Source organism: Euprymna scolopes, chromosome 31 (assembly GCF_053919585.1).
Source record: "Euprymna scolopes isolate OS-2025 chromosome 31, ASM5391958v1, whole genome shotgun sequence".
In the NCBI taxonomy this organism is placed as follows: domain Eukaryota; kingdom Metazoa; phylum Mollusca; class Cephalopoda; order Sepiida; family Sepiolidae; genus Euprymna; species Euprymna scolopes.
Window position 1 is genome coordinate 49,615,365 of NC_136512.1, and position 19,852 is coordinate 49,635,216.

General features: G+C 34.3%; 1 protein-coding gene across 2 annotated transcripts in view; it reads right to left on the reverse strand.

Annotated features, from left to right (window-relative positions):
* Window positions 1-19,852, reverse strand: part of LOC145255738 (tubulin polyglutamylase TTLL5-like) — a 459,668-nt gene that overhangs the window by 132,795 nt on the left and 307,021 nt on the right. For both annotated transcript variants that reach the window (XM_080114369.1, XM_080114368.1), the window contains exons 15-17: window positions 17,453-17,514; window positions 5,395-5,486; window positions 4,637-4,824 (exon numbers count right to left, since the gene is read on the reverse strand). In XM_080114369.1, coding sequence (XP_079970495.1) covers window positions 4,637-4,824; window positions 5,395-5,486; window positions 17,453-17,514 — 342 coding nt within the window. The remainder of the gene's footprint in view (window positions 1-4,636; window positions 4,825-5,394; window positions 5,487-17,452; window positions 17,515-19,852) is intronic.

Genomic DNA, 19,852 nt, shown 5'->3' on the forward strand with positions numbered 1-19,852 from the left:
CCGGGAGATGATATTCAGAGCGGTGCGTTGGACGATTTGCTTCTAGTGTGAGTCCCGGTAGAAAGATAGTTCGCTTACTTGTTGATAGTGGGTGAGGGAAGCCTTTTAGATGAGGGAAAGAGGAAAGTGGGGTGAAGTAGAGAGGGTAAAGAGAGAGGGGGGAAGGTTAAAATTAGGCGAGCATACAGGTGCTTAATGGAATTTTTTCGGCGGGGGGGGGGGGGATTGTATTTTAGTATTCTTTAAGAGGGTTGACCTCTTGATTTCAAGCTCAAATGGGAAATGGATATTCTTGTGAATTTCAATGAGAGTGTGCGTGACAGGGGTGGGTGTGCTGTTTTTGCTGTGCGGATGGGTGAGGTGGAGATAGAGACGGGTCATGGTCTGAAATTTTGGAATGCTTGGAGGGTTACTTATTTAAGTGAGTTTAAGGTTGGATTCTTTTAATTTTGATTGTATATTTAAAGGTGACTTGATTAGGTGAGATACAGTCAGTTCATTATGCTTGTTGTCGTAGTGTGATCTGGTTTAATTAAGTTTGTTTAAATTTTATTTAAAATGTATATATTTCTGTTTGGAGGCGAAGTATGGATGAGTTTGTTTTGTTGTTCGTTGAGTTAGAATTGATGTTTGAGTGAGTGCTTTATATACTGTGGTTAATTAGCTATTTTTATAATGGGGAGAATTGATTTAAATGCGGGGCTGGGTGTGGGATTGCCCAAACGTGGTTGAATTTATCTATTTATATAATAATTGCTTGTATATCCATCTGTCAAACCTAAACATAAGTGCAGATATAAGCACATATATACCCACAGACACACATACATATGTACATATACATATATAGACATACACATATACATAGTATACACATACGCACAAACACTGATCCATACCATGCATACATAAATACAGACTTATATACACACGCATCCTTATACTAATGCACATGTGTACTCAATTACATATATACATATCATAACGCATACACGCAAGCACACATATTAGAGAAGGGAACTACTTATACAGCTGGGCATGTATGCATGCGCGTGTACTCGAGTGTACAACTGTACCCATATACACGGCTGATCATCGCTAAAAGCAAGTGCAAGCATGCAAGTCACGGCCCCATATGCATACCATCGTATACATACAGCAAATAAACATCTACATAAGTGTTATGTCTAAAAAGATAAATCTAACATACTAATACAGAGAGCGTGCACCTACCGTTAAAGATATACATACATCAACAAATGATTGGGTTTATCTAATGATTCTATTTTAGAGAGGGGAATATCCCCATTTGCTTGCGCATTGATATGGTCCAGGGAGATACAGACAGCTAGAGTGTACTAATATACGGCTAAGGTGTATAACTCCATTAAATGTCCATGTTCACACAAACATTTCGCTAACCGCATTTCATTTCCTCTGATGACATGAGTCAATATTGAAAATTCATGGATTAAGGAAATTAACATAACCCCCTTTTGTCAAACAATAAATTCTTAAATCAAATATATGTGTCTATATGTTGTTTTTTGGAATTTTAACTGTAACCAGCAAACTTATATATATATATATATATATATATATATATATACACACACTATTTAATAACTACCAGGAAGACCTGATATTGACTGGGATTGAATGAGGATCAACAACTATTCCACCCTCCCATACTTTTATTGCCATCGAAATTGCCCATTTTTTTAATCAAATCGATTGCTCTAATCAACATCCGTAGTGTACTGGGAGGAAGTTTCATATGCCTCCTTGCACTGATTTAGTCCATAATACATTATAGTCTACATTGACCTGTAGAGAATCTACTGCTGATTTTATGAAATTATCTATAAATAATGGCTTCTAAAATGCAAAAGTCAAGTATCATGGTTCAGTTGTGCTCTAAACAGAAACATTCATTTCAAATGTGTTCCTGTCTTATCAAAAGAACCGTTTATTTTATGAAATTAGTTTTTACAAAATCACTTGAATTAAAGTTAAGTCAAATATCATGGTTCAATTGTTTTTTAAAATGTGCCCATCTTATAAAAGAATCTACAGTAGATTTTATAGGCTGTGCCTTTCTGCTTGTGCGGTGATAAAACTTCTCAAATGCACTTGTGATGTTAGGTTGTATAAAAATGTTAACTTTGGTAAAAATCGGACTTTTTCCTTTAATCAGATATTTTCAATTAGCGATACTTATGAGACGCATTCCAATACAAAACTTGTGTAAGAACACTTCCAGACACGTCAAATACCTTTGTGTGAAATTAAAAAAAAAACATTGGCCTAGCCATTTACAAATGAATTCACACACAAAGTTCCCTTAATATAATAGTAGAAATTATTTCTGCATTAAAATTTCTATTTTTATTTCTAAATTTTTGAGATGAGGATTGATTATTTGTGTATTATTTGGATCTTGTTCAACTCAGGAATCTTTATGTTGAACTTTAACATACACCTGAAGAAGGTCAGAGGTTACATTGGACCGAAACGTGTTCCAAAAATGACACTCGAGATGAGCACAGTAATCCAAGAAATCCAAATAATATGAATGATCTTATTTAATATTTGAAAATGTTATAAAACTGATTTCCAGTAACAAAACTGAAATCAATATTTGATGTTGTTATTTAAACATTTATCTTAAACTTATATCAAATTTTACAGATCATTGAAGTTAAGCAACATTTATCATGGTCAGTACTGAGATGGGTTACCATTTGGAAGTCAAAGCAAAATATTTTAAGTTATATTTTCCAATCTTCTTACTTCATTAAAAGCAAAAGATTATCTTTTTCCTTGAGTTTTGTATACTTTCCAACATCCAATACAATTTCTGACTTTCTTCTTAAAAGCAGCTTAACTTTTCACACCAAATATAAAGTTCTGTCCACTCCCAGGTGGTGCATACTATGTAATTCTTCTAGTTCTCCATTTGTGAAACAACATATTGGAGCTTCTTCATTATTCTTAATGGCCAACCACCTTTTATTAATTTGCATTAGAGAATCCGCTTTATTTTTTTACAAAGATATAAATAAAACTTATCAACTCATCCAGAATCTTCAATTGTCATTTGACTACTATTTCTCTAGAAACTTCCTATTTCACACATCTATTATCCCACACATCTAAGTATGACACACTATATAGTGGTTTGATTGTCAAAAGTATTTTGTTTTGTAGGCTAGATCACTGTCATCACTCCTTTCAATTTGCTGCAAAACATCTTTGCACATCCTTCTCAAATTAATCTCTTTTCTTTTAGATAATTTTTATAATACTCCACTTTATTTTTTATTACTGAAGGTTCTTCTATCTAATTTCATATCACCGCCAAGATCTTTCCATCAACCTTCGTTTTCCAATAGTTTGAGATTTGAGCAGCTGCAGAAGTTTATCTTTCCCAATTTGACGCTGCAATTTTTGATGGTCAAATCAATCAATTATTTCCATTTTTAGTTTCACTCCATATGCCTGTATTTTCACTGACTGCATTCCTTTACATTTTACTTATTTCATATTATTTTCATATTGATATTCTCATTCCATGTTATGTGTTGAATGTTCAACAAAATATGTTGCTGCCACATCATATTCATTGAAACTTTGGTATGTGCTTCTACACTGCTCTTGTCTTTGTTTCTTTGAACGAGAGAGAGAAACCTCTCTTAATATATTCCAATCTTGCAATTGCACCTTAGATTTCAGTGGCTCCTTTCTAATTAGATGCAGTCCTCCACATTTAAAGAATTGAATTTCATTTGTCCATTGTTGCTTCAAGTTTCTTTTACTTGTTAACAATCTTGCAACTGGTGTCATTTCACTGAGGTTCATTTTTTCAACACTTGTTGTAACACTAAAGCTATTCATGAAAGCTGTGTTTACATTTAATCTAGTGCTCTTCCTAAATATCCTGTAAGCTCTGCTAATCTTTTGACATTATTGGTCCATACATTTCCAAGTAGAGCTTTCCATATGCTTCAAAGAAACTTTCAATGAAAAGTTTCTTCTATGATCATGTCTCATCTTTTTGATTAGGTTTCATACTTATTTTTTTTGCCTACATCCATAATCTGTCACTTCCTCAAGCCACTATTTTTGTCATAACAGTTTCATTCATGATGTAAAGTCAATTTGAATTCATGTTACTTTTTTTTTCATTTAAACACCTCTCAAGTTTTTAGAGTTTAGTCTGTTTTACAATTTTACCCATAGAAGGAGAGAGAGAATTGATACATTTTTAATATATAAAATGGTTCATTGTACATGGTTAGTTGAACACAGATTGTTATCTATAACTGAGCAGAGAATAACTTTCCCAAAGCATAACTGAATGCATCAGATTAGAAACTATTTGAAATAGTCCACAACAGTTTCTATCATGCCAATCATGCTACCCTCCACCCCCATCCAATATAGAAAGTCTGGATCCAGAGCAAAAAGAATAGTTAAGTATTTGATTCATATTTAATCACAAAATTTTAGATCAACTACATTGAACTTGATTTCTCTTAAGAAAAAGATATTAATGACAAACAGAATATTTTCAAAATATAAACAATTGTAATTTTCATTTAGTAGAAGAGAAGTTTCCAAGAGACACACTTACGAGTACAGATCCCAGGAATCCGGAGAAGGGAACAATCGTATCCATCCTCCTTTTCTTGCTTCTTCTTCTTTGATTCTTCGAACAATTTTTATCTCTTCACTGTTCAGGCCTGACATACCACGTCTAAAATAACTGGTACGGTTGCCATGACTGGACGAAGTTGATGCTCCTGCTGAAGCTGGACGACGCTGTCAGAAATAAAGAAGTTTTCAATGAAATGTTTTATCCAATGGGTGAGTTTAGGATTTGAAAGATGATTTTTTTTTTTAAGGTTTTTACTTTTAATTATTTTTAATCAAAATGTAAGAAATCAAACTCTTAAAATATTTTTCATCTTTATGTTCTGAAAAATTTCTTTCTTATTAGAGAATAACCAATTCAGTCGCCAAAATAGATAAAGTGTAAATATCGTTATCAACTTTTGTTGTATAAGGAGAATGAAATCATCTTTTTTCACATAAAAACACAAAATTAGTGGTGATTGCTAAAATACTCTGTTCACCTTTAATATATTTTTCTATGTTTTGGAGATTATTCCTATTATATAACTTTATACTTGTTGTGTAATTCTTTAAAGGAAGAAAATATTTTCCCTTGTTTGGTCCGTCGGGTTAGCTTCCAGTGATCATATTGAAAATCTGCCAATATCACAACAATGTTTTTTACTTTTGCTCTAAATAATCCGACATAATTATTGGCATTCAATGAGTAAAGCAAAGAAAATGAAAGAATCACAAAATTTGTGAAAAGTGCCTTACCTTACTCTTGCCACAATTCATCTGAGCAACAAACTCTCTGTTTTTTCGAGTTTGTTGAAAATTCTTTAAAATAGGATCATGACAAACAATTCCTACAAAGGAAAACAGAAATATTATTTTTAACTGAAAAAATTTATAGTAGTGAACAAAAATATGATTATTCCAATTTATTAAAAGTAAATTTTAAACAGAAGAACTAAGTAAAAGAATTCATCCATTAAAATGATTTTTATTACTAAAATAAGATAAGTTTTTAGTGAATTTTGTTGCGTTTTCATACATACTGAATTTTAAATCAAATAGAAAATACTTTTCTTTGATAGTCTATAGGTACGGGCAAAATGAATGCCAATGCTCAAAATCTATAAACATTTCGATTCCTTTATTTAAAAACTCACCAAAAATCAGGAAATTAACCAATTTTAATGAAATTTTCAGTATTTATCGAATAATGATCGTGGAATATAATGAACTAATTATTATTATTTAAATCTTAGTGGAAATGTATTATTTTGTTTAAGCAAAAAATACCTTTATTAAAATTATGGTTTTCAGTAGTAAATAAAAAATGCAAGAATTTATTTTTTCTTTTTTTATATAAATAAAGCATCGTAATTTGTAACAATAAAAATAAAATAATTTTTACAGAAACATTACGAAAAAAGCCCTAAAGTCTGTATTAATGAATTCGATATAACTCGAAGAAAAATAAATTTGTCGAACTACCAATATTATCATTGAATTTAGCATTGCTTATTTTACATTTCACAAAAATATTATAATAGCAAAAATATTTCTACTTTTTTTTTTTAAATTACAAATTTCACATAATTTTTATATGCAAGATCTTAATAATTTCCTTGCTCGCAAGAATGTGAAACTTTCGGCGTAACATAATTTTTATATAATCTCGAACAATAATTAAAAAAAAAAAAAAATTTATAAACAGGTACATAAAAAATAATTAAATTAAAAAAGGATAAAAATTGATACAAACGTTCAGAATAGGAATGTACGGATGCACGTCTGGGGGAGGAAAAAAAATCTGACTCCCCTACCTCCTTTTAATATCATGACTTCATTTTGAAATAGCGTTTCGATTGGCTGTAATTTTGGGCTTTCGTATAATCGTGTTTACAAACCTTTATTTGTTGCGTTTTTGCCGAATGGTAGAATTAGTTGCTTTTTGACGGTTGATTAAGTTATTTTTTGTACAAACAAGGTATTTTTTTTATTTAATTCAATATCTTAAGACTTTACTAATTGTAGGGGACTAGGATATATAAATACCCCAATCCCGTTACAAAATAATAATGAAACGAATGGGAATTGAAGGAAACAAAGACTCAATTAATGGATAAGATAAATGTCGTTTATTTGCTGTGGAAAGGAATGAACATTTTAGTTATAACATGTCCGCGCGTATGTAACCAATGTCCGTTGCAGGACTAGTGTTGTAGCAAGAATAGGAAACGTGTTTTCATCTCAAGTTCGGGTCACTATTGTTTGTTCGCGTGTGGGAAGAGAAATAAATGTTGTAGGAAAATTGAGAATGGTAGTCCAGCGTGTAGACAAAGGAGAGGATATTAGAGTTGTCATCAGTTAGTAGTCAGCGACGCGAAGGTGTTCTTAGTGGCCAGTAGTAGGTGGAAAGAGAAAGGGTGAGAATGTATACATACAGCCTTTAGCTCGTGCCCCATACATAGTAGGAAGTGGGCGTGAGGTGCGCGTGCGCGCGCCAAAACGGCGCGCGGCTTGTTAGCCCAACCTCTCTCGTTGGTCCTTAAGAGAGTTAGAAACAGCTTATCGCCTTGTTTTTATACTCGTTTTTGCTTTTGCGCATGTGTATTTCCTTAGAAAGCGGAAGTGACGTCGTCCATGTGTGAGTACATGTGTATACGTAAGTGTGTGTGTATATATACGTGAATGTGAGTGTATGTACGTGTGTGGACGTGGGCGCGTATGTTTGTGTGCGCGTATGTATATGACAGCTTGAAATATGAATGTGTGTTTTGTGTGAGACTTGAAAAAGGCTCGTACATAATTATCTTTGAAATAGTCCCAGAAAACTAATGTTTATCTGTTAAAGGATTTTTACAATGAATTTATTTAACTTCAAAATTTAGCTGAATTGGTTAGTTCGCCGTGAAAACATTTTCATAACTTTTTTTTTCACGTGTACAAATATTTTTTTTTCTTTTGGAAATAAACTTTAGTCTCTAATCTTTCAAATACAATCAAAAAGTAGTCAGAAACCTACAAAAAAATTATGATAAATCGGCTTCCAAAACTAGGTCCCCCCTATCTTTGTCTGCCCATTTTTGCCCGTACATAATAGTCTATCATTCATGACCTAGAAAATGAGCAAAAAGGATGTATAAGAAAACAACTAGAAACAAAAGATCAACTGTCCATCAATAAAACCATCCTTGAAGACTGCAAAAGGAGAGGAAGAAATCTCAGTATGGTCTGGATTGACTATAAAAAGGCATATAGATGCTATTTTGAATAGAATTTTTATGTCAATGTTATAAATTCTACCTTTTTTAAATATTTGAAATAATATAGATGACATTTATTTGATAGTAAAGCAGTAAAAAATATACAACTATATTTTGTAAACATAATTGAATGAACATATGTCATATCATGTCTATATTGTGATATTTAGTATATAGATAATCGATATTCGCTAAATATCAATTATTATCACAAATAGCATCTTGAGATGGATGTTGATTAGGAGGGAAAAGAAAACAAGCACGTGTCTCAAGCTATGTTAAAATCCAGAGTGATTCAGAGCTCGGATGGTTCAGGGGCCGTAACTCCGGCCATTCAGTTATTTCCCTTCTATTAACGTAATGTTTACAAAAAGATATTACATTGCGTTTTTTTTTTTTTTTTTTTTTTTTTTTTTTAAATTTATTTTATTTATTTAACGTCAGGAGAGTTTATTCAGAAAGAGAGGTGGCTGGATTATCTGCAACGATTTATTGCATAAAAAGACGTCTGTTAACCTGAGTGAAGAGAATAACAATTATCAGTTGTACAGAGGTTTTATTTTTTTATATAAAAAATAAAATCTCTGTACAACAATAACTGATAATTGTTAGTTAAAAAAAATTATTTATTTTTTATTTTTGGGAGGTGGGCGGGGTTAGTAATCGAATCTTTCGGAGGGTCGTCTTGTCCGGCTTGAACACCTGAGGTTTGAGGCGTGTTGTGACTGGTTGTCTTCTGGAGCTGGTGGTGTTGATTCCTATGTATAGCTTTCATCTTCAGATGAGGAGTAATCAAGTGGGTCATGTGTGGGCTTTGTTAGCGGTTAGGGATTTTTTTTTTTGAAGAAGAAGCTGGTGTTTCTTGTAATTTTGTTACCCTTGTGTGTGGCGTTAATCATGTACCCCTTTTTCTTTGTTACAATTAATATGTTGGGTTGGTAGAGTGTGAAAGCCTTTGAGGTGTGGTCGATCTTCACGATTACTGTGTCACCTACGCTGAGATCACTGTGTTTCATGTATGCTTTCTTATCAGCATATCGCTTTATCGTTCCCTTGAATGTCACGCTGTCTAATACTGGGGTCTTCGGCTATGGGTGTCATCAGGTGTGGCAGGCGGTTTTTTTATGGTCTAACCAAATACGATTGAAGATGGGGGTACTCCGGTGATGTAGTGTGGTGGTGTTTGGTAGTCCAGTAGGAACTTGAATAATTCATGCTTCCAGCTCTGACCTTTGATTAGGGCAGCTTTGACGGATTTTTTTTACAGTGCGCATAAAGCGTTGTTTCAGCATTGGCCTGAAGCCATAGGGCCGTTATCTTCCTGTGTCTGAAACTGGCGATGGAGGCATAGGCCTTGAAATCAAAACTGTTGAATAGCGGGCCATTGTCCTACTTGAGGGATGCTGGTATTCCGAATTCTGTAAATATCTTGTCCAAGCGAGGTATGACTGAGATGGAATCTAGAATATCAACCACGACATAGCGTGACAACGAGCAGAGATTTCCCATTCTGGAGACGTCCAAAATCAGCACTAACTTCTGACCATGGGGTTATCGGTAGTGGGGACATTTGTAGTGGTTCTCTAGCAGATTTGTCCTGATTTGGAAAAAGTTTTTTTAATGTTTTTCTTCTACTAAGGGTTGCATGTTTTTGAACGAGACGTTTTGAAGAGGAGAACCATGGATTTCATTATGCCTTCATGTCCTTCGTGTGCTATCTTGGCAGCTCTGTTTTGTAGTGTTCCAGCGTTTTTTTAAGATGATGCTATCCTCGTGTGCTAATGAAAGTTTAATACGGTTGGCATGCAGGGTGTGAAATTTTGCTTTGTTTATGCCTTCGATGGCATGCCATTTGTTGGTAAGAATGATTTGAATAATGGTGGTGAGAGTCTTGTCTTTTGCAGTTTCTACTGCAACTTCATCAATTGTCATTGCTTTGGGGGTTGAAGTTGAGAGAATGTAGTTTTATATTCCTCTGCAATCTTCTGCTCCCTGTTGCTTGGTGGTAGGTGTATTGGTTGGCGGCTAAGAGAGTTGGCTGGGTTGTCGTGGCCTAGTCGGCATATGACAGTTAATAGGGCTGTGTTCTCAAAACCCAGCGTTCAATGCACGCTGATAGTTGGGAGCGGGTGTTATCGAAAATCGTTGTTAATGGTTGTGATCTGTGTGGACAGTGAATCGGCCTCTGAAAATATGTGGAAGTGTTTGCATGCCCTTATGATGCTTTGCGTTCTGTTTGGGAGAATCTTTGTTCCACTGTGGATAATGCTCAGCTTGCAAATTGTACTACTCGTCCATTTTGTGACAGCACAGCAGAAATGCCTACTGGCAAGCATCAGTGTACATTTCAGTGTGTTTGTTCGGGTCAAAGTATGAGAGTGAGCATGCTTTGCTCAAGGCATTCTTGAGGGTTTTGAAACATTCCGTCTAGAGTTCAGTCCAGGACCATTGTGTGTTCTTTTTTATCAACTAACGTAGTTCATGAGTCAGGGTTGCTTAGTTTGGAATGAATTGTGTGCCGCAAAAGTTAGTCATTCCCAACAAGCTTCTGACTTCTGATGCATTTTTGGGATTGGGTAATTCAAAGATCCTTTGAATTTGGAGATTGCTTGGGCTGATGCCTCTGTTACCAAAAGCGTGTCCGAGGAATTCCAGTGACCTCTTGTTATACTCACATTTACCACCGTTTAAAGTGAGCCCTTTTTCATGAAGATGTTGGAATATTGCACATAGGTTTTGATCATGGTCCTGCTGGTCCAATTTAAAACAAAGGACGTCATCACTTACTTTAATGGCTCCCTTAAGACCTGTAATAACTTTGGGATAATATATATACGGCATAATCACATTGACACACCAGTTCAGATCACCAAAGTTAAGCAACATTGAGTCTGATTAGTACCAGATGGGTTACTATTTAGCAATTCTAGGTGCTGTATGTGCTCTCCGCTTATCTCGGCATTTGTTTCCAGTTGCCCCATACATACACTTCACTTGCCACTGGTATTTAACAATGTCGACTCAGGGGATGTGTGGGTGGAGATTGCGCACCTCCTCCTACCAAAATTTCACATGCAGGCACCCTTATGTGGGTATCCATAGTCTGTCAAATACTGAAGGAGCTTGTGTTTCTGTGGAATAATAGGGGCGCCTCCAAACCCCCTCCCCTCAAAAAAAACAACAAACTGAAAAAGGCTTTAGTGTTTTGACTTATTTTAAAGCACTTTTTTTAAAGTTTGGAACACAAGTAATGCCTAGTTGTTGCTGATGTTCTCATCTACAATCGAGTCTCATCATTAATACAACTATTTTTGTCTTGTGAGTGAAGCACTATTAATGAAAATCTTAAATACCCAGAAATAGTCGAAAGGAGATAATTTGTCATCCAGATTGCAGCTCCATACATGTTTTTCTTAAATGTGAGATGTATCAAGTCCATCTAATAATTTTAGTGGATAGCACCTATTTTTCTTTTTGTTAAGCATTGCTTTTTTTCTCTATAAATACATTGGTATCATGTGTAGACAAACTTTAGATTAAATAAATGGATGATAATATATTAAGAAAAATCCACAAAAAGGCAAAATTCTAACTTGTGACTAAGAATAGGCAGCATTTTAAACCAGTGTTCTTATAACCAGTCGATGACTACAAATCTTACAATTCAAAAAAAAAAAAAAAAAAAAAAAAAAAAAAATGCCGGAAATTATTCTCTAGAGTAGATAAACTTAGGACTTTATAAAAAAAAAAGCTAGAATTTTTTTTTTTTTTAACAAAAAAAAAAAATGTAAATTAGATATTGTTTACACATAGAAACGTTACGACTTTTATTCTATAGATAGGCACTCGATCAAGTCATCCGGAAATAGAAATCTCCTGTCACTCTAGTAAGCCATATGCTAGCTAACAGTTGATAAAAAAACCGCTGGCGGAATCTCTAGTGCAAAAACGTTAAGTATTTTTATTTATTTATTTTTTTTTTTTTCTAAACTAATCCTAAATGTTTTGTTACATTGTTTTAAATTTGCTTTTCGTGTTTTATGTATTTTGTCTGTATTTCTCCTGTCTTTTTGTCTGTATTCCGTATTATCCGTCCAGCCCTCCTGCTACAAAGCTGAACGTTTTAAAACAAACAAAATGCCGGCAACTAACGATAAAAAAAAAAAAAAAAAAAAAAAAAATGCCGGAAATTATTCTCTAGAGTAGATAAACTTAGGACTTTATTAAGTAGTATACTTAATATATACAATTACTGCAAGCTTGCCTGTATTGAAAATATTTTCTTCTAGTTTTCGAATCCTACCTTATATAGTTAGCTTTATGTTCAAGTACATTCGAAATATAATACAGCGCAAAGAAAGTCACTCATGAAAACGGACCTCCTAAATTAAAACCTTGAAAAATAATTTAAACTCTAATGTAAATTAATATTAAGCAGTCTTTACAAATTGATAATAGTTAATTATTGGATTTTAATTAATTATAAGATGAAACTTTTATGATTCAAACTAGATAGATAACGACAAACTTCCACCCATTAATATGGGAGGGGAGATTATCACCAAAATGCCATGAATTATTAAGTTCGCACCGGACTTACTACTTAGATATAAGTCACTTGTACCCATTCCCCTTTCTCCCCCCCCCTTTTTTTTTTTTTTTTTTTAAATGGAGAGTAGATAATACAGTGGATGTGTTATCGGCAGCTCCAGTAACTCTCGCTTCTCCTATTTTGTCATTCAGTCCTCATTCAATGAGTGATGTTTCTGACAAAGGGTGAAGAAAAACTGCTTAAAGGTCGGTACTACTTGGTGACCAGTAGTCTGAGATGTCGGATATTTTTCTGTCTTTGTCTGTCCTTGTTGCCATGTCACTAGTAAGGGTGCTGGAGGTAAACGTTTTGTCTGGGCTGACGTTATCCGCCTGATAGTCAGGGACCTGAACCTTGGATTAACCACTAAGGAGGCTGTCCTATCAGCAGGCGCAAAGTACTGGGACTGCTGTATTGCCATTTGGTGAGTGGATCTGGACCATGCAGTAGTCTCTGGTGGGGCCTCTCGATGCCATATTAGTGGGTAATTGTTACGGCTTTGCCTTTTCGTGTGCTACAAATAAAAAAAAAAAATTTTCCTGTCTTTTTCTCTCTTACTTTCCCTCTCTGTACTGCTCTAACCAAGTATGCCGACCTATTCCACAAATCCCCAAACCTCAACATGAAATATCACCAGAATAAAAACTCGATTAAACCTAGAACCCCATCTTCCAGCGTAGACCCCTACTACCAGGTCTCCTTCTCCAATATCAGGGGTCTACGTTCCAACCTTCCAGAGGTTGAAACCCAATTACAGGAAACGAAACCGGACATATTATTTCTATGTGAAACTGGAATAGGGCCGACCACTTCCCTAGATGAGTTCATAATTAATGGATACTCCAATTTAACAGCTAAATCTGACTCCCAAGATCGCCATGGGCATGGAATATGTGCCTACATTAAGGATGGCTTCCCATGTGGCAGGGATATCTCTAGAGAAGATCCTAATTTACCCTATATGTGCTTCAGGGTTGCACTTGCTAACACCACTGCATTTATATTTGCCCTCTATAGGCCCCACAACAGCGGAGTTACTATCTTTAAGAGCATATCTGAGAAAATAGACCACATACTGTCTTCACATCCCTCGGCTAACATCCACATCTGTGGTGACTTCAACGTCCATAACGTGGAATGGCTGACCCATTCAAATAAGACAGATGATGAGGGGAGGTTTTGTCATGATTTTGCCATTGCTTATGACCTCACTCAGATTGTTCGCGAACCCACCCGTGTGCCCGATACACCCAATCAATATGCAAGCCTCTTAGACCTTTTTCTTTCAACTTCCCCTGAGCTATGTTCATGTACCGTTCATTCTCCTTTAGGATCCTCCGACCACTCCGTCGTATCAGTTAAGATAAAAACAAAATGTAAGAAGCCATCAGACGTACCCCTCCACCATACTGTATACCGATACTCTATGGCTGACTGGGATAGCTTCCGTACATTCATATCTGATTTACCTCTGCACTCCATGTTTAAAAAGGAAGTGTCCTCTATAGTATCAGATCAGATGGTTAATTGTAGGCATAGACCAATTCATACCATCAAAAAAATTCCAACAAAAACCTAACAGCCAGCCATGGTTCTCCCCAGAATGTGCTGCTGCTATCGCGCACAGAAATCACTTTTTCCATAACTACCAACGTAATAGATGCACTGAGACTAAAGCTGCTTTCAGGACTGCCAGCAACCACTGTAAAAGAGTAATAAAAAATGCAAGAGAGCTATATGCCCAGTCTGTTAAATCCAAGGTAGCTGATCAGCGGCTTGGTTCCCACCAGTTTTGGCAAATAACAAATAGGATCCTGAACAGAAGTGTGCGTTCTATCCCAACCATTATCAATGGACCAGAGGTTATCTCGTCAGCGTCAGACAAGGCCAAACTATTTGCAAAGAACTTTGCAGCTAATTCTACCCTATGCGACGAAGGCCATCAACTCCCCATATTTCCTCCTATAACACAGAACAAGCTAGGTAATATACAAATATCCGTGCATGAGGTCGTCAAGCTAATAAAAAACCTAGATTCCAGTAAAGCAACTGGCCCTGATGGCATCCCAATTATAGTGTTAAAAAAGCTTCAACCAGAACTTGCTCCCATACTTACGAAACTATTTAAGCGCTGCCTTAAGGAGAAGTGCTTTCCGACCCCCTGGAAGACCTCATCAGTTTGCCCTGTATTTAAGAATTCAGGTGATAAGTCATCTCCCTCTCAATACAGACCAATAAGTCTTCTCTGTGTTATGAGTAAGTTACTGGAATCAATATTAAATAGAGAAATAGTCAACCACCTCAGCAGAAACAACCTTCTTAGTGACACACAATATGGTTTCCGCTCTGCAAGATCTACCGCAAATGTGCTGACGGTTATATCCCACAGGATTAGTGAATCTCTTGACAAAGGCTTCCTTTCTAGGGCAATTGCTCTTGACATATCAAAGGCCTTTGACAAAGTATGGCATAAGGGTCTACTTCACAAGATTTCCAGCTACGGTATAACTGGAAATGTTTTCTCAATCATTAAATCATTTCTCTCCGATAGGCTGATAAGAGTAGTGGTGGATGGACAAAAATCGGAGGCCTGCAATATAAATGCTGGAGTCCCTCAGGGGTCAATCCTCGGCCCAACTCTCTTCCTGATCTACATCAATGACCTCCCTAAACACATACTTAAATCATTCGTTGACATCTATGCTGATGACACGACCATCTACGGCAACACATCAAAGGCTGTAAATGACGAAGTTCTCTCGGATTCTCTCTCCTCTGATCTCGAGCGCGTGGTTCAGTCGGGGAAGATGTGGCTAGTTACCTTTAATGCATCTAAAACCAAACTCCTATCCTTACATCATCAACGCTCTGATCCCCAGCTGGCATCAATTGTGATGGATGGCTCTCGTCTGGGTGAGGCCCCGTGTTTTGACAAGCTTCTGGGTTTGACCTTTACTCCTGATCTGAAATGGAACACGTACATCAAGTCTGTTGCCAAGGTCGCAGGAAAGATGGTGGGATCCTTCTACCGCTCCAGAAGATATCTCACTACTGATGCAATTCTCTATCTATATAAAAGCCAAGTACGGCCAAGGATGGAATACTGTTGCCATATCTGGGCAGGAGCTGCCAAAAACAGCCTATCATGCCTTGACAGTGTACAAAATAGACTTCGTGGCTTAGTGGGGGATGCCCTTTTCTCTACCCTGCAACCCCTCTCCCACAGAAGAGACGTTGCGAGCCTATCCTTGTTTTATCGTTATTTTCATGGCAGGTGCTCGTCTGAACTCCAATCCCTGGTCCCCCCTCACCAAACTTTCACGAAAAACACCCGTCTAGCTGAATCCACTGTGAAAAATTTCCCCCACTCTATATCTGTGCCTAAATCAAAACGCGGATTTCATGAGCAAAGCTTCTTTCTTAGAACTGCACGCCTGTGGAACTCTGTTCCGTCTGCCTGCTTCCCTCCGGACTACAACTTGGATGTCTTCAAGTCTAATGTTAACAAATTCCTAATGAACCGCCCCCCTAATTAAACACTTCATAAAATCTCCTCACTAACGTGATGTACTTGCAATAACCCTTATCCCTGAGTGGCTTCCGGGCCTTGATAAGTGGTGATCACTGTGTAAAAAAAAAAAAAAAAAAAAAAAAAAAAAATTCATGAAAATTAAAATAGAATTTAATTATTCACGTCTCTTATTTCTGGACACTATATGCTTTAGTTTAACATGTCTCTTCAGATTGGATCCACAACTTGTAGGTAACTTAAAAAATAGTTTGTCAGATGTGAAATAAATTATTTTCATAATTCATTTAAGTTGCTGTACATGCTTTGGATACAAAAAAAATATAAGAAAAAAAAATATATAATGTAATAAGAAACAGATAATTAACTGTTCCAAGCACATTGTATTATAAAGATGGAAATATAAAATTTAAATTCGTTTACATGTGATTTTAAATAAAAATTTTATTAGATATGTTATTTTGAATAGAATTTTAATTAGATACTAGCAGGCCAGTCGGGGTTGCCTGGTTGTAAGCTAGCTTAAATATATTTTAATTCATGCAGATTACGTATTTATTATTATAGAGACAATTCTCTCTCGATTATTGCATAAAACCTAATATATGGCAGTGAGATCAAAACCTAATATATATGGTAATAAGATCAAAACTAAAACAATGTATGCATGACTTGGGTGCCATCAGCTAGAATCGAAACCAAAACATACAACTCTCCACCCTCAATCCTTAACCTCTGAGCCACACCCACTAGCATAAATAAATTCACCTGTCATCCCTTTTTTAAAAAACGGAATTGCCTGATCGTTGAAGATCAATGTAGTAGATTCAAGCAAAGGCACACGATCCAGATTTTTATAATTTTATTGATATTCGATTTTGAATAGAATTTTCATGTCAATGTTCTAAATTCTACATTTTCTTAATATTTGAAATAATATACATGACATTTATTTGATTTCGTAAAAATGAAACCTCTTGAAAGTCAAACTCTTTTATTTGTGTTTGAAAAGATTGACCTTTTATTTTTACTAAGTCGTGTGTTTAGCAGTAATGTATACAGGTAAAAGTTATGATGAGGTGGGAAGCAAACTGAAGGGGCTATATGAAAGGCACCACAACTGCCTAGAAAAAAAAATGATTCAACAAAAAAAAAAGACGTAATTATTGAAGAATTAATAGTTTAGTGAATTAAAATATCAGATTAATTAAATTATACATGGCAGAAAAATGTATGATCATATTCAAATTTTAGTAAAAAAAAATAATTTGTTAAAAGAACATGTGGAAGTTAGTCTAATATTTTCAATAAGTCATTTACATCGATCTAGTTTATTGCATATAATTTTGTCTTTGGTTTGTAAAGAAATATTAGGAAGGAATTTGATTTTTTTTGTTGCTGGCTCACAAGAGTCTACTACTGTATATTCCAACTTACCAATGGCACTGAATAGATCACAGACGAGGTTGGTCTTTATTTTCAGATCTAATGGACTATCACTGAAAAAAAAAAAAAAAAAAAAGACAATGGCTGAGAAACTGCAAAGCAAAATACTTATAAAGATTAATTCATATATATTTTTTGTAAAAAACAGATATCATTAAGTATTTACAATATCTTTTAATACTACAGATAAAAATAATCTCAATGATTAATTAATAGGTTATATCAATCAGAGCTTTCATATATTAATTGGATGCATTCAAAAAATTCAAAGCATATTCAAAGTTAAATATTATATTTCCACTCTGGAAATAAACACTTGTCAGTGTCCAAAAAAGTACATTCCAGTTAAAACTTTAAAACACACATTTTTATATTAAATCTTATCAATTACAATTCGAGGTAACATTAAATGATGATGATGGCAATCTTCTGTCTTATGAGACAATGGCTCTCTGCATTTGATGCATTTCTTGCGGTTATACAGTCGAAGCTGTAGTTGCCTGTCCAGATGCAGGGTTGGGCAGGTGATAAGGAGACTTAGGCTTTTGCAGTTACCAGTATCACCCTCTCGGCACTGCAGACAAAGTCCAACAGAAAAGCAAGCCATTACGGTTGGATTGAATGCTGCTACAGAAGTTGCAGAAAAGGTGTTGCATTGCTTCACCATCCACATTTTTTGTCAGGGTTTTCTTTTGTAGCCTTTACTTTTACCAAGGTACCCACAAGGTTGTGGAGCTCTTTGGCCATAGCTGGTGAAAATTTGAAACTACTTCCAATTTTGACAAAAATGCGATGTTGTATCAAAATAAAAGTGAAATCCTTAAGTGATTTTTCTTAAAAAGACTCAGGTGAAAGATACACAAATTCTGTAACAATGCAAATTTGAAAACATTAAATGAATATATTAAAAATTGCTAAAGAACAATCTAATATAAAATTAAGTGAATTTGAATATGTCTATTTGATGTTATCTGAAATGATTAATAAAATCTAATATGCTAAATATGAAAATCATATTTTCAAACTTTATTTAAAAGTAATTTTGATAAAAATAGTTTTCTGAAATAAGCATAGACAGGCATTGTTAAGTGTTTATTTCCAGGGCTATATTATAATATTTAAACTTAAACATGCTTTGAATTGTTGAAATTACCCAATTAACAGATACAAACACACACACACAAACACATGAAAACAAATAGTTAATAAAACATGTTAAAAACACTTTGAAAAAGAGTTAAAAACATATTTACTTTGATAAAGGAAACACTAAGTATATATATATATATATATATATATATATATATATATATATATATATATATATAATAGAGAGCTAGATAAGTATCATATTTCCTTGTGTTTCTGAAGCTAAAATATTATAGGACTCATAGTATAGCCATCCCTACAGTTTGCTTATTTTGTAGCATATTAACTGTTTTCAGGTTACTTAATGTTGAATCAATTTTAATAGTACAATATCTTCAAATCTTTATTATCTTTGGTTCAATGGTTGGTTAGGTTTTTATGGTATATCAACACTTGTTGGGTCATTGTATGCTGTAAAAAATGTATGTTTATTTATATATATATATATATATATATATATATATAATAATTAATAGACTCATTTATTTTGTCGGTATATATTTTGTAAATACTTAAGCCACAGAGAAGGCCCTGACAAATTCTATTTTTGACTAAGAATGGACGCGTGAATCATAGTAATGAAAAAGTGCCCATACAGTTCCAATGTCTCAAAATGTTAGCTTCAAAGGCACCATCTTTTTATTTTTGAAAGAGTGTAAAATGAAAAATGTTTCATTAAAATCTCAATGTTGTACATGTATTTGAGTTTTGATGATATTAAAGAAATCATACTTTTAGTCCTTGTGTTTATTCTAATATCAGTTTTAAAATTAATTTTTAAATTCCGAAGGAAAGATAACTCTACATACCCTGTAATATATTTATTGATTTATCAATTTTTTTAATATCTGCTTGATATGACCAGATTATATTTTTGCATATATATTAATCCACCATGAAAATAAAAGAGTTCATAATTGAAATAAAATTTTATAAAAAACATGAAAATTAAATAGTAATTTACCAAGTCAAAATCACTGTTTTTTAAAGTCGAGTACACATTACGAAAAACCTGTACACCAGTTTTTCTTTTTCCCTTTTTATGTTTTGCATTTAATTTTCATTAAAAACTTCAAGAAAATATTGTAATAAATTACTGAAAAATCTTTACTTGTTATCAATTCACAGTAAAATGTTGAAAATATTTCATCTTAACTTTTCATCCATTTTGAAATAGAAGTTATTGCTGCATTGTTATATAAAGAGACTGGTTATTGAAAGAAATAATACTTTCAACTTTTC